The sequence below is a fragment of the Magnolia sinica genome, chromosome 2 (genome assembly GCF_029962835.1).
Source record: "Magnolia sinica isolate HGM2019 chromosome 2, MsV1, whole genome shotgun sequence".
In the NCBI taxonomy this organism is placed as follows: domain Eukaryota; kingdom Viridiplantae; phylum Streptophyta; class Magnoliopsida; order Magnoliales; family Magnoliaceae; genus Magnolia; species Magnolia sinica.
This window is the reverse complement of record NC_080574.1, coordinates 16696321-16711403: the sequence shown is the minus strand read 5'-3', so window position 1 is coordinate 16711403 and position 15083 is coordinate 16696321. Positions and strand designations below refer to the sequence as shown.

Below are 15083 nucleotides of genomic sequence, written 5' to 3'. Positions count from 1 at the left end.
CCCGCGTTCATAATCCAAACCGTTCATACTGTTAAAAGCCCCAAGGATAGCGCATATGTCAAAAATCACACTGATTGGACAATCCATTATGAACCACTAGGGGAAACAAACAAACGGCTCAAATTGAAAAATCCGACGGTTTGTTACCTACATCCAGATCTCCTTGAATTATGACCGTTCAGTAAAAATTTTGTACCATAGATAATCCAAAATGGGTCTCACCAGATGGATGGAGGTTATGACTGCGATGAGACCCATGTACAACTACTATCTGGCCGAGTGTACTACTGGACCGTTCATTGCACTTGTTTGCAAACCAGCCTCTTTTTGGTCGGATAAGATGGGATCGAAGCCTTCCAGCACCTCTCTACACATTGCGATCCTAGGATGACCGCACCAACGTTGCTTTGCTAGACCCATGTCGCCACCATTCCAAATCAACCAAACTGCACACACCAAAATGCATCAGCGCACTCAAACCTAATAATTTCATCAGGTCGGTTTTCTTCATCCATCCCACCATGCCTACAACTATCCACGTGCTTCATCTCTGCATCCACATCGGTCCATATTGAGCGATCCTGGCCGTCCATATGGTGTGGCTTGCTATGGATACGGTGTGAATGAAAAACTGCACTGATCAGACAATCCCAACCATCCCAAAGGTGGTCCATGGACTGACGGTCAAAAAAACTTATTTACAATGGATAGGTTAGGGAGTGTGAATCACTAATCTAATAATTGGGTTCATCCAATCCACGATGGCTAACATGTTGGACGGTCTGGATAGAGAGAGGTATGGATCGTATGGACAGGTTCTTGTCCGTACCTGAGGGATAGAAAATGATCTCTAGTTTCATTAGGGTGACTAAGCTTCTTTATTTATAATAAATAAATAAGTAAATAAATAAAAAAGCATCCTCTCATGGACGTACATGGTATTGTGCATGAGTGGTGGGCTTCTTTAAGTTGTAGCCATTCATTGAAAGTGGCCAGGGTTTTGTGATGTTTGGAAAATGGGTGTTTTTGTTAATGGATAAGGAATCTATGCGTGTTCCTTACACTAAGATCATCTATTGTGGCGAATAGGGTCTTTTGTGGCTTATATATACCCTTGCATCTTGAGGGGTTTGAGATGTGACTCAACCTCAGGGTTTCTTTGTTTTGGTCGTCGTTCCTTATTTGGAATTAGAGAGTAAGGTTGAGATAGAGATATGGAAGGCCAAAACCCAAGTGGGTCATTTTCTGGTGTCTTTAGAAAGCTGAAGCCTTACTTGGCCATGATTTCCTTACAATTCGGCTACGCCGGCCTACACATCGTCACCGTTCTTTGTCTCAAGGGTGGGATGAACCACTACGTGCTTGTTGTCTATCGCCATGCGGTTGCAACCGCCGTCATTGCCCCCTTCGCTTTCTTGCTAGAGAGGTCTCCTCTCAATCTATCTCCCTTTAACACATCCACCCACATGCATATATGCACATCAGCACATGCATGTGCTTATATTACATGTTTAAACAAATATTGTAAAATCATAATGATGATATTTTTACTTTACAGTATCATCATATAAGTCTCGCTATTCAAACAGACACTAATGGATGTGATGGCTTTTGATAGAGTTACTTGTAGAAGTGCTATTATGGGTCATTTCACTTTGACCCATTTCATGTCTTAGGCACTTTTGTATTACCTCTCTTGATCTCGTAACTCTAGCGATACTAAGGGTAGTTTGGTTACACCAGATATAGTAAATTTTTATAATTAATTTAATTAAGCTATTTCATGAAATTTGGTATGACCAAATATACCTAAAGATATTTCAAATCATCTATAGAAAAGAAAGATCATAGATATTAGTTGTCGATGGTAACAACATTTCTTACTTTTCTCATTTTTATCTGTAACAGGAAAGTGAGGCCGAAAATGACAATCTCTACATTCTTGAAGATAATGTTGCTGGGTTTACTTGAGTAATGCTCTTAAACGCACACATGTATTTTCTACCTTATCTTATGCTATAAACAGCTCTGCCTGACAAGAAATTCCTTCATGTATATAGGCCTGTGATTGATCAGAATCTTTATTACGTGGGGTTGACATACACATCTGCAACTTTTGCATCTGCGTTGTTTAATATCCTTCCTGCCATAACCTTTATCATGGCAATCATCTGCAGGTACGTTTTCTTTTTTGAGAAATAATCACATACAGTTGTTGTATGGCCGACTTTTTCTCATCCACATGTCATGATCTATGTCGAATATCTTATATCCATACAAAAGGTGGGCCACGCCATGATGATCACTTTATGAAAATCAGGATCATCTTTGAGCGGCACACAACGTGGGTATCAAGGAACAGCTGATGATAGACTTATGGTGTGGCCCACCTTATGAATGGCTGCTTCATAACTTGATTATAAATTAAAGGCTGATCTATACATAGAGAGTGTGATATATGTAGAATTATTTATATCCGTATAAAAAATGGGCCACCCAATGAATAGCTGCATCATAGCTTAGATGTACGGCAGCTGTTATCTGATGATTTCTCTTTCAAATTGCAACCATCAAGGACATGCCAAACACACAACTTGTAAATATTTAAATATCGCGGCGGCACGGGCACGACGTGCATGCTATCGTGTTTGATGTGTGTTTGGATTACACGTGGAAGCACTGAGAAAATAAATAAATGTGGTGGGGCCCACCACCAAAGCACAAGAGTACACAACTTATGTGGATGTACGTACTTACACGCACGCACGCATGCATGGCACGTACTGGAGTTAACTTGGGTTAAACGGTTTATCAGGTTAGAGAAAGTGAAAATTAAGGAGTTGTCTAGCCAAGCTAAGGTTGCTGGAACAGTACTTACGGTAGCTGGAGCGATGGTCATGACAGTGTATAAGGGCCCCATCTTAAACTTATTAGGATTGAGACACGTGCACCACGAAACCGCAAGCATGGGAGCTGATCAGAACTGGCTCAAAGGGACTTTCATGATCATTGGCAGTTGCACCGGTTGGTCTGCCTTCTTCATAGTGCAAGTAAGCTATCCTATTCCTCATCACTACGTGTTTATGGGCGTGTTTGGTTGCACCAAATTTCATGAAATATTAAGAATTCTGATATTTGGTGCAACCAAATGCACCCTAGGATAAACGTTATTTATTATCCATGTGTATCTTTGATATTTGTATATGTATATATGCTAATATATATTTATATATGTGGTGATTTTGGTGGTTCAGTCATTCACACTAAAGGCGTACCCAGCGGAGCTATCGCTGACTGCGTTGATATGCGTGATGGGCATGGTGCAAGGGGCTGCAGTGGCTCTCGTGATGGAACGTGGTGCTGCTGTATGGTCCATCGGATGGGACACGAGACTCCTTGGTCCCGTATATTCGGTAAGAAAATGGATGGACAAGATTGATATGTCTAATCTAGGTGGAAAATAAAATATGTTGGACATAGGATTGTAGGTGAGACCATATAGCTCGTTCCTTAAATGATTTAAGTTATATATATCATAATCCGAGACTATCTATACCTTAGAATTATAGGGTTGATTGGACCCATCTGTTCTAATAGTAGTTAGGTGGACTGTTAGACTTGGATTGTTCATCTTTGATTATGTGGAGGTCTCATATTGTGTAGACTGTTAGATCATAAGGGCCCACTCTTCCACATAGACTTTCAAAATAGAGGTGTGATCATGGGTACGCCCATATGTGACTGGAGATGGATGTCATCTCGGTGGCCCGCCTCACATGTGGGGGTCAATCATGGTGCCTAAATTTTTGGTTTAGAGGAGTCTAACCATATCATTCCTGATGCTGTATTTCTCCCTTATTCAAACATTTTGAAGTGCATCAATTAGTTAATATAGTGTTGAGGGTAGAATATTCATAGTTAAAAAACACAATAACTTGATTTGAATAGAACCTAGTTGAATCGACTCGGCTCAAGAACTCTGGCGAGTTTCTTGAAAACTCACAAAACTCACCTGAATTTTAATAAGTTTTTTCAGTATTATTTAATATTCAAAAAGTATAAATAACGTCGAGTCGAGTCGAGTTCTCTCGAGTTTTGACCTGACCAGACTGAGTTTCCTCGAGTCTAAATTTGACTGATTCGACTGGTCCAGGAAGAGACTCACCATTTTCTCTTCTCGTGTGGTTGAAAAGTTCGCGCCATTCTTTTAAGAGATTTGCTAGCTACGTGCACCATTGTGGCCCACATGGCAAAAATTCCACCGATCAGAGATCCCTACCGTCCATCTGAAGCAAGAGGCATAAGCCCAATGGGCTATCGAAGCCCAACTTATAGCCCTTTATCAAGTGGGACAGGCCTTGATCTTTTACGGTGGGCTGTAGAAATTATCTTTTATTATCATGCACTACGTATCTCAATACAATGGCTTTTTAGTTTGTACAAGTGGGTCCCATTATTCACTGATCCAAACCGTTAATATGATGGACTTCACTGTGAACAGACCATACACTAAAATTCTCCAGTATTGGAAACTCCTAACCCTTCATCCATATGGGAAAATCATTTGCATGGTGGTAGATTTTTGGCAATTGGGATATCTGCACGGTTCATCTTTCATCTTTGTTTATCCAGGGTATAGTATGCTCTGGCATCGCTTACTACGTGCAAGGAATCGTGATGAAAGAGCGTGGCCCAGTTTTTGTGACTGCTTTCAACCCTCTGTGTATGGTCATCGTCGCTGTCTTGGGGTCTCTCATCCTCTCCGAGGAACTACGCTTAGGAAGGTAATATACCAATAGATCTGAATCTGTTAACATTGTGATTGGTGGCCCATGTCTCTAATCTACCGTCAAATCGTTTGATTTCTTTCGCAGGGTAATCGGTGCCATTATCATAGTCATCGGTCTTTATTCTGTTGTGTGGGGCAAAAGTAAGGACCCCTTGGAATCAGCACCGTCAGTTGATAAGAAGAAGGGTGCACTTGAGTTACCAACGGCTATGATCGATGTTGGGAAAACCACTTCCCATGATCACCTCACTGGGGGGATTGTGGTGGAGAATCCACCAAGGGACACTCTGTCATTGAAATAGTAATGTTATGTTGAGGGAGTTAAAAAAGAAAAAGGCTTTCTAGATGTTTTCTGATTGCATGTGGCAAATCATATATGGTTTCGGGGATTTTATGAAAATGTGCTGCTCTTCTCTGCTCTGCTACCTTTAATGTATATTATCTTGATCTTACGATATGAATAATCCAGTAAACTGGCGTATCTATCTTATGGGGCCCAGTATCTGATCATCACCGTACATATGTTCATGTGGGGACATGGTTTGGTGATTCAGACCCGTTTCTTTGATGGGCCACACCATAAATGGATGATCCAGATTCGGCGTTTTATTTTCTTTACGTTGAATGTGGAGTACCAGTACTTCCGTACTTTTTTTTCCCCCTCTTTGACCATCTCTTGTGGGCTACTGATTCCAAGGCCTGCTAGCTTCAATAGACCTACATGCACGACAGGGCCTATCACAGCAACGGTCTGGATCAAAGAATAATGTCCCAACATGTACGGATTGTTGTGGTAGAGCATAATCAAAAAGTGTCAATGAGAAGATACTATTAACCATCCATTTGATTGGCATTGATTGGATGGTTAGGATTGCTTAATCAGTGTAACGTTATAGATATGATCCATCCACAGTGAGACCCGGAATTTGGAGGGTCATGGAATTCGCAGACTTAGTATAAAAAGTAAACCCATTATTTATATACAATCGTGATTTCTACTAGTGTGCATAGTTTTCAGCCAAAAATAGTGTCCTATTTTGCCGAGATGCTCTTATACTCAAACTAAAACTACAAATAAAAATAAAATGGGAATTCATCTGATGGTATTTTATAAATTTGGGGCGGGCAACGCCAAGTAGTGGGATTGGGTGGCTAAAGTAGCTCATCCAGACCAAAATCATATATGGTACATGGAATAACTCATTTGGGATTACTGAGATACACCTGATTGAAAGTCCTAACGGCCTGGATCACTTCCTCTTGCAACTGTGCCTCTTCCGAAACATCTTGGCCATGAAATTGTCCACGACCTACTCTACATCAGTATCCCATCATCCATCAATGATATTGATTGAGAAATCCTAGCCACTGATTAGTGGATACATGTTTGTTGACTTCAGATCATTGGATTCCGTTCATTGAGTGTAGAAAAATCGGCTATTTGGATAAGACAGTCAATAAGATTATTAGTGTGTAATATCCATCTATTAGGGTCCACACTATTTGAACGGTTTAGATTCAGTTAATTGTATTCCATGTACACAATCATAAGACCCGCTTATTAACAATTATACTGCCATAGTATCAAAGTTTTAATACTCTGCACAGTTTGAATAGCCATACGCATGCACAGAGGAAGCAGATTGGCTGGTGTACCACGCACTAGCTTGTGAACGCTAGGAAATTAGTGCCTACGCTGGTTTTGGCGAATTTTGTTGGATTTTTGTTTGTTTGACAAAGGGGGTGATTGAATATAATATATTGGATTCACCACTAGCCACTTAATCCAAAATCCCATAATCGGCTAGAACTTGCAGAATATGCAAAGTTAGAGAATCCAAAAACTCTATTGCTTTAAATTGACTCCTGGTATGCGATTCGGGATTTTGAGTAAGGAACCTCGGTTACAAAGAGGGAAAGTGTTAGACACCCTCTCTGCCCGTGTAAGTGTACGGTCTCAACTCCGTGTGGTAAAGTAATCTTAATGAATGGGATGATATGATCGAAGTGGGACTAGACAAGCTCAGATTTCTGATGTAGCAAAATTTGGAATTCCGACAAGCTACAGAGCATATGTCCAAGGAATATCTACAAAAGCGGATGCGATGATGATAATATAGTAAAACAAGGGAAACTAAACTGCTATGAGTTTCTGATGTGACAGGATTCGATATTCAGAAAATCATAGAGCATACATTCAATGTTGATCTAAAAGAGCAAGGGAGTTGAGAAGGGAAATAATGATATGATGAAAGTTTTATGGAAGATAGTATGATTTTTGGCTTGCACTTGAAATAGCTAGGACATGGAGTGCACCATGACCAATCCGGATGGGATTGTAGGAGTTAAGGATAACTTGGAGGAGGCTAGAGGAAGGTTAAAGAGTAGGGCTTGAAGACTTAAGAGCTCTCTTTCAATCTCACTCACTTGCTCTCTCTCTCTCTCTCTCTCACTCTCCCTTATAAAATTTTCAGAATTTTATCTCTTAGGTAAAAGTGTTGTTTGAAATGAAGAAAGGTAAAAGCTATTTATAGCCTTTTAGGTTGACACTTTTTTTAATTTCAAGGTTTATGGAGGATAAATGCTGACATGACAGCTTATGATTGGTTGAGGGGAAAGAAGTGTCAGGGCTTCACCGACTGAGTTGTTACCCCCGCCTCACTCAACCCGCATTCTACACAAGCGCATTTGTTTCCTTATTTACCATTTAAAATAAAAGTAAATAAACAATTATCATTTCCATCAGAAATAGCCGCCTATATTTGATGCGAAACTAATATCAAGAAAAAATTTTAAATTTTTACAAGGCCCACCATGATATATATGTCTGATCCGAGCTGTCCAATCATTCTAACAGCTAGTTTTAAGGCATAAATTGAAAATTAAGGTAAATCCAAAGTTCAAATAGACCACAGCACAAGAAACATGGGATTAAACCCACACCATTGAAAACTTCTCGTGGGCAATAGGTGTTTTGTATCCCGCTATTATTTGTGTTTTCCCTTCATCCCTGTATGTGTAATCATATGAACGGGTTGGTTCACAGAAAAAAAATGTGTGGGATCCATGGATGGCTTAACATTTTAATGATGTATGTCAATATCCCCTTGTTGGTTAACAGTGTGATTCACCTGAGCTTATAATATACCTAATTTTTTGGCACAAACCCTAAAATGATCTAATAAAATAGATAGACGGCATGGATTGATCACATACATCACGGTAAGATCCACAAATTTCACCGAGTCATTCCCACCCATTTTTTTCAAAATGTAAATTCGAAAAATCGATGCGCTGCTACCCTTCACATTTCATCACTTTCCAGCGACAGGAATATGTTATAATTACTCATTTACCACCATTTATAATAATAAATGGGAAAATAAATATTTAGAAGATGCACCCAACCACGATGAATGGCAACAAACAAATCAGCACCCCCACCTGGAGTTCTCGATCGGCCTATAGCGCTATAAGGATCGAATGGTGGACGGATTGGCGGTCATGAACGGGCGCGGATTGGGCGTAGTAACCAATCGGCACCCATGAACACATCGCAGTGGACCCCATACACCCATTGTAGAAAATGGATTTTCAATTGAAAAAATAAATAAAAAAAAGCTCAACGAGCTGAATTGCAGATCAAAATCAAAGTGGGTCCCACCATCGGGTCCATTCTCTCATTGTAATTTTTCAGTGTCTATTTGCACGCTTCTGAGGAAGCTGACAGTATCTTCCAATCTGATAGATATTTTGTGCATCTCCCATCCCCTGTTGGGCCGCCACTTGATCAATGGTCCGGGCTGGACCCACCACAACATGAGACCCACCTGTTCAAAGCCCTGGACGGCAGCAAGCTGTCCGTCTGTTGTGGCCCAGGACCGTACAATACTACAATTCCTCTTTCTCAATTTCTGAACCGACCATGGATTCATACAACACAAAAAACCACTACAGATACGAAAATCCTCGCCATCCAACGGGTGGGCTTCAAGCAGAAAATAAAGGACACAAAAAATTTCATCTACAGGACGGCTTTGATTGTCCAATCAATTAAAGCCTATAACATTAGCCATTCAGCGGCCTATCCATGGTGGGTCCTACCTCTTGAACGGCTAAGATCATTCACCCACTGAGCTGTTACCCCTGCCTCACCTAATCCGCATTCTCCATTTAATAGATGCACTCCACCATGATGAAGGGCAACAAACAAATCAGCACCCTAATTCTCAGGTGGGCCACACCACATGATTTTAGAAGCTACACACGTGATTTTACAAGGTGTGGCCCACCTGAAGTTCTCGATCAGCCTTATTTTTGCGCTCTAAGGATCACATGGTGGACGGATTGGCTGCCATGAACACATCACAGTGGGACCCATAGACAACGTTGTAGAAAATGGATTGTCAAATGAAAAAAATGGTATGAGCTGGTGTTTGCTACACCGTACACCAGCCAATCCACTTCTTCTAAACCGACCATAGATTCGTACACCACAAAATTCGAAGTGAGCCCCAAGGTCAGGGCTTCACCGACTGAACCGACGTAATCCACCTTGATTAGAAGATGTACCCATCGTGTTGAATGACAACTCACAAATCAGCACTCTAAATCTCAGGTAGGCCTAGTGACGCTGCCACCAACCAGCCTGGTAGCTAGTGGTCCGTGCTACGTGGACCTAACCATGATCCACACCGTCCATCCATTTTGAAAGATAATTTTCGGCATAATATCAAAAATTAGGTAGATATAAATCTCAGGTGGACCACACCATGGGAAAACAGTAGTGATTGAATGTCCACCATTAAAAACCTCCTGGGGCCCACTGTAATGGTTATTTGACATCTAACCTGTTGATTAGGTCATACAGACTTGCATGAAGGGAAAAATATATATCAGCTTGACCCAAAACTTTTGTGGCCCCCAAGAAGTTTTTAATGGTTGGCGTTCAATCAACACTGTGTCGTCCACTTGAGATTTGGATCAACTTCATTCTTAGTCTCATACCATTAAAGGATATGGAGGAATGAGTGGACGGCATTGATGAAACAAATACATCATGATGGGGCCCACAGAGCACCAACCACTAGCCATTTGCTAGTGGCGGGGGCAGTAGCAAATACGTTTTCGGCCGCACTACGTGTTTTAGAAGTTATAGGTGTTATCTTACGTGGCGTGTTCCACTGAAATCCCCTATCGGCTTTATTTTCGGGCTCTGTGGGGCCCACCGTGATGTATAGGTTTAATCCACACCGTCCATCTATTTTGAAAGATCATTTAGGCCATAATTCCATGGAACAGCCAGATAGAAGTCTCAACTGTACCATACCACAGGAAAAAGTAAGGATTGAACTTCCACCCTTGGAAACTTCCAATCGCCTACCGTGACGTTTATTTGCCATCAACCTGTTCATAAGGTCACATAGTCCTGGGTTAAGAAAAAACATAAATATCAGCTCGACCCAAAATTTCTATGCGTGGTCCACTTGAGCCTTCAATCTTAATTGGTTTTTGGCTAATACCATAAAACGATCTTTCAAAATGGATGAACGGTTCGGATAAAATATATACATCAAGGTGGACCCCACAGAGCCCCTAACAGGACCGTCGGTCTCTAGCTAGGTACCGGCGGGTGGTACCCAATCCTCTCCATCATGAACACATCACAGTGGGCCCCACACGCCACGTGGTTGAAAATGGATTGTCAAATAAAAAAATCTGGCCTAGGTCATAATAAGCTCAACGGTCACTGGCGCCACCCAACGAACCCAATTGCAGGTCAAAATCAAAGTGGGTCCCTCCAATGGGTCCCTTTACTTTCATTTTATTCTCCACCGTCTACTTTGCAGGCAGCTAAGCACGCTGACCGTATCTTCCAATCTGATAGATTTTTGGTGCATCTCCCATCCCCATTGGACGGACGCGGATTGCGTCCTAGCCCCGCCCATCTCTAGCCCCGAACGGGAAGTTATGTGGGCGGGTCCACTGTGATGTCTCTGTCTATCCAAGCCGTCCATCCCTTTTCTCCAGTCATTTTAAGGCATGAGCATAAAACTGAGGCAGATCCAACGCTCAAGTAGACCACACCAAATAATAAGCTTCGTTGCATTAAAAATGAACAAGCATTAAATGCCAGTTGCATTAAATGCAATTAGTCACCTGTGGTGCGGTCCATTTGAGCGTTGGATCTACCTCATTTTTATGTTCCTGCCTTAAAATAATATGAGAAAAGGGATGGACGGCTTGGATAACAGATACATCATGGTGGGCCTGCCCACGGAACTGCCCGTTCGGGGCTAGAGACGGGCGGGGGTAGGAGACGCAATCCGCGACCTGGACGGACGGCCACTAGGTCAATGGTCCGGGCGGGACCCACCAAAAAATGAAACCCTCCTGTACAAAGCCCTGGACGGCAGCAAGCTGTCCATCTGTTGTGGCCCAGGACCGTACAATACTCCGATTTCTCTTTCTCAATTTCTGAACCGACCTTGGATTCATACACCACAAAAAACACAACGGATACGAAAATCCTTGCCATCCAACGGGTGGACTTCAAGCAGAAACTAAATGACACAAAAAACCCATCTACAGGACGGCTTTGATTGTCCAATCAGTTAAAGCCCATAACATCAGCCATCCAGCGGCCTATCTATGGTGGGTCCTACCTCTTGAACGGCTCAGATCATTGATAAGCAAGGTCCAACGGGCGAATTACGAATTCACTTTTAGCTTGTCCACGATCTATAAGACCTGGGCCCCTGGCGGCCAATCGTAAAAATAAAATAAGAGAATTTTAAACTTGAAAATTCCACACACGCTTCCCGAACGGTCGAAAATTCAAACTTTTAAAAGAAGCGGGCCGGCCTCTTTCACGTTTCATCCCAAAGTATCACATTTCTTTTTGAAATTTGAATATACACACATTCCCACGTATATACGCGCTCTCTCTCTCTCTCTCTCTCTCTCTCTCTCTCTCTCTCTCATCCACCACATACTTCCAAAATCACCATCACATAACATACATCTCAGAGAAGGTAAAACCCAATCCAAAGATTCTTATCTCTTATCCAAATCCGGTTTCCATCAAAACCTACTTCCAGGATCATCAAAACAACTCTCAGATTTCAATATCTCAGCTCCTACTGTGAGTTATCTCTCTTTCCCATTCCTCTGCATCCATATTACCTGTTTCCTCGGAGTATGTGCTTGTTTTGATGCCATTTGCTGGACTATTGCATTGAGTAAGAGATGGGTTTTTCTTGGATTCTTACATAAAAGAATGGATTTTTTAGGGTTTTACTTCACTTTCATTCCTTGGTTTTATTGGGTATTTGCGAATCTTAGTTCTTTCTCTAGGATTTTTACAGATTTAGATTTTTCATTGTATTTTTCTAACACCCATTTTGGGTTATATGAAATAATAATAATAATAATAATAAACTATAGTTTCTATATTTTCTGCATTTTCTGTATTTTATTTTATTCGATTTTCTTCTGCATTGTAAAGAGCCTGATGGTTTTATTCTCTGATTTTTCATTATTTGGGTTTCTTGCCAGTGATTGATTAATTGCATTGCATCAATCGTATTGAGGATGGAAGCTTTGCCTGATGCGATTATCCAATACATCCTCTCCAACATGAAGAACGCAAGAGACATTGCCTCCTGCACTTGCGTCTCCAAGCGGTGGAAGGAATCCATGCCCTTCATTCGGAGCCTCTACTTCCCTCGAAACTCATTTGATGACAACAGGACCGATCCTGATTCCATCGTCGGAAGAATGATTTCATCCACCGTTTGTTTAGAAGAACTCATAATCTACTGCCCCTTTTCCCATTCAAGCCTCTCATCATGGCTGTTGATGAAGAGCCCATCCCTTCGACATCTTGAGCTCCGTATGGACAGTATCTCTGAAAAGCGGATATCACCAGAATTCCCTATGAAATTGGATTGCATTGATTCTGCTAGAGGATTGGAGACCTTGAAGCTTTGGGGTGTTTTAATTATTCAATCTCCCAATTGGGGTTTATTTCAAAACCTCCGTAGTCTTGAAATAGTCGGGGCAAGATTGAAGGACAATGCATTGATGGATGCTATTCGGGCGTGTCCGAGTCTAACCAACTTGGCATTGCTTGGCTGTGATGGTGTGAGATCGGTTTCGATCGAATTACAACACTTGGAGCAATGTAGGCTGGATTTCTATGGGCGTGGTGATTGCTCCTTGTCTCTTAGCTCCCCAAAGCTTCAATTGCTTGATGTTCAAGGTTGTTGTTGGATCCAAGTCAATGGGAATCATTGCTTGCGGAATCTCTCAATTGCCAATAATGCCGGTAATTCAACAGAAGCTTAAAACAAGTGCTTCATAATCTACCTAATTGGGGCTTGCTTATGGGAGTCCCTCAACTGAGATTGGTGGGGGCCTATTGGCAAATGTGCCAACCTGGCGTACATGTGTTGGATTTGGGCTGCTTATAAGTGGGACCAGACAGGAACATTGGCTGGTCCAAAATCAGGCTAGTCTATTTGTTAGGTTTGTCACATGTATCAGAAAAATGGACAGGTAAAATGACTGAAACTACATACTCAAATGTACATGTGTCCTGCATGATGAGTGGATGTGCCTGATTTACAAGGTAGCCCCAGTTCATGGGTGGTCTTTATCTTCCACATGTGTGCCATGAGGCCCACTCAATTTCAGTTATGTGAGTCCCATCCATCAAGCCAGTAATCTGTTATTGAATGAAACTAAAAAACAGGTCTGAATCGAGTAACAACCTCGGTGAATGATGTTCCAGGTAAACTGTATAAGGCAGAGCTTGGGAAGCTTGCAGCTCTTGAATACTTATCCATCAGAGGGGTGCAGTGGTGTTGGAATGCTATATTCTCCATTCTTCAGAATGCCAGTGAGGTTGAACACTTGGTTATGAAGATTGAATTCTGTGGTGATTTCAATAAGCTGGACCCCTTTCCAGAAGTCGACTTGGTTGATTTTTTCAACAGTCACCTGAAGCTACAGAAATTTGAAATTCATGGAGCGATGTTCGCTGCATTGTCCCAGAAGAATAGCTTAAGAAGGGTAAGTCTGCTATAAATTCAATGCAAAAATGTTCAATTTTGATGAGTTTCAAATGTCTTTCTTCTGCGAGTGTCTTTAAGTTACAAAATTACAAGTGGGTATTATTCTATTTTTCAGTTGGATTCGAGATTTTCAATCCCTTGCTTGGAAGAAGTTGTGATCACAGTAAGATCACCACTGAATGCAGAACAAAAACTCAGCACTCTCGAGTCGTTGGTCAAGTGCAGTAGGAAGTTGCGAAGGATGGTGATCAGGGTCTCACAGATGAAGAGCTGCCAACACAGTGCTGATGATTTCTTTGAAGAGATTTGCAGATTCAAATGCATGAATCATAAGATCATCCGAATTGAATAAATGGGCATCGTTTAACTTATGCCGCTTCACAAAAGCCTTTGATTCTGATTTGTATTTAGGGGAAGATGCCATTATTGGTTGTGAATGCATCTGTAATTGCAACCTGATTGAAATTGACTATTCTTTAGTTGATTGATTTCCTTATTTTCTTGTTTACAAGTTTATTGGATTTTCCATGATTCATTTGCACTTGATCCAACCAACAGATTTATAAGCAGCTGTTTGGATGCTCATAAAGTCGTAGACTGCACAACCAGTTTGTCCAGCTCTATTTTGAATGCAAAACAAGAAAATGAGTACACCATGTACTTAATAAGTGACCGTTAAGCAAAGATGATATATCATTGCTAAAATGGTTGGATAAACTATACATTAAAATGGGGCCTACTGATGGAAGGCTTGGAGCTGATTTAGGCCAATCAAGGTGGGCTGATTTAAAATTTTGATTTTGTTGAGTCCAAGCATGAATTATTGCTAGTGCCATTAAGACCCTTGTACAATAAATGAAAGAATGTAGGGTATGTTTGGATAGTGAATTACAACTGTAATGAACTATAAAAGTGCATTGATTATAAATTATAATACATGTCTTTTGATTAATTGGTTATGAATTGAATAGGAGGTTTATATTATAAAATCATTTACTTGTACATCTATTGATTTTTTTTAGCACTCACATGTGCCACAATCAATCTTCAAGCCACTCGTCACATTTGTCAATCAATGTACAAATATAACATAATTATAAAAGTACATCCAAGTGACCTCTAAATATACTAAACCAAGTCTAGGTAGTCATTTTCCTACATGATAGATATGTTCTTTGTTGGATCTTAAATGGGGTTTTACCCCAAGTACACTTAAT

General features: G+C 41.0%; 2 protein-coding genes across 4 annotated transcripts; both read left to right on the top strand.

Annotated features, from left to right (window-relative positions):
* Positions 1 to 1126: 1126 nt before the first annotated feature.
* LOC131236445 (WAT1-related protein At1g21890-like) lies at positions 1127 to 5214 on the top strand. The gene is made up of 7 exons (XM_058233607.1): positions 1127 to 1426; positions 1909 to 1971; positions 2061 to 2177; positions 2816 to 3050; positions 3255 to 3413; positions 4633 to 4784; positions 4875 to 5214. The coding sequence occupies exons 1-7, from the start codon at positions 1215 to 1217 to the stop codon at positions 5089 to 5091; spliced, it is 1155 nt and encodes a 384-aa protein (XP_058089590.1). The 5' UTR covers positions 1127 to 1214; the 3' UTR covers positions 5092 to 5214.
* Positions 5215 to 11731: 6517 nt separating this feature from the next.
* On the top strand, positions 11732 to 14362 carry LOC131236444 (F-box protein At1g10780-like). 3 transcript variants are annotated; one of them, XM_058233605.1, is made up of 4 exons: positions 11732 to 12030; positions 12347 to 13118; positions 13545 to 13864; positions 13982 to 14362. In XM_058233605.1, exons 2-4 carry the CDS (start codon positions 12383 to 12385, stop codon positions 14216 to 14218), a joined length of 1293 nt encoding a protein of 430 aa, XP_058089588.1. In that variant the 5' UTR covers positions 11732 to 12030; positions 12347 to 12382; the 3' UTR covers positions 14219 to 14362. The 3 variants fall into 3 exon arrangements, with proteins under 3 accessions (XP_058089588.1, XP_058089587.1, XP_058089589.1); XM_058233604.1 differs by having other exon boundaries at positions 11733 to 11933; XM_058233606.1 differs by having other exon boundaries at positions 11740 to 11933; positions 13584 to 13864.
* The last annotated feature ends 721 nt before the right edge of the window (positions 14363 to 15083 follow it).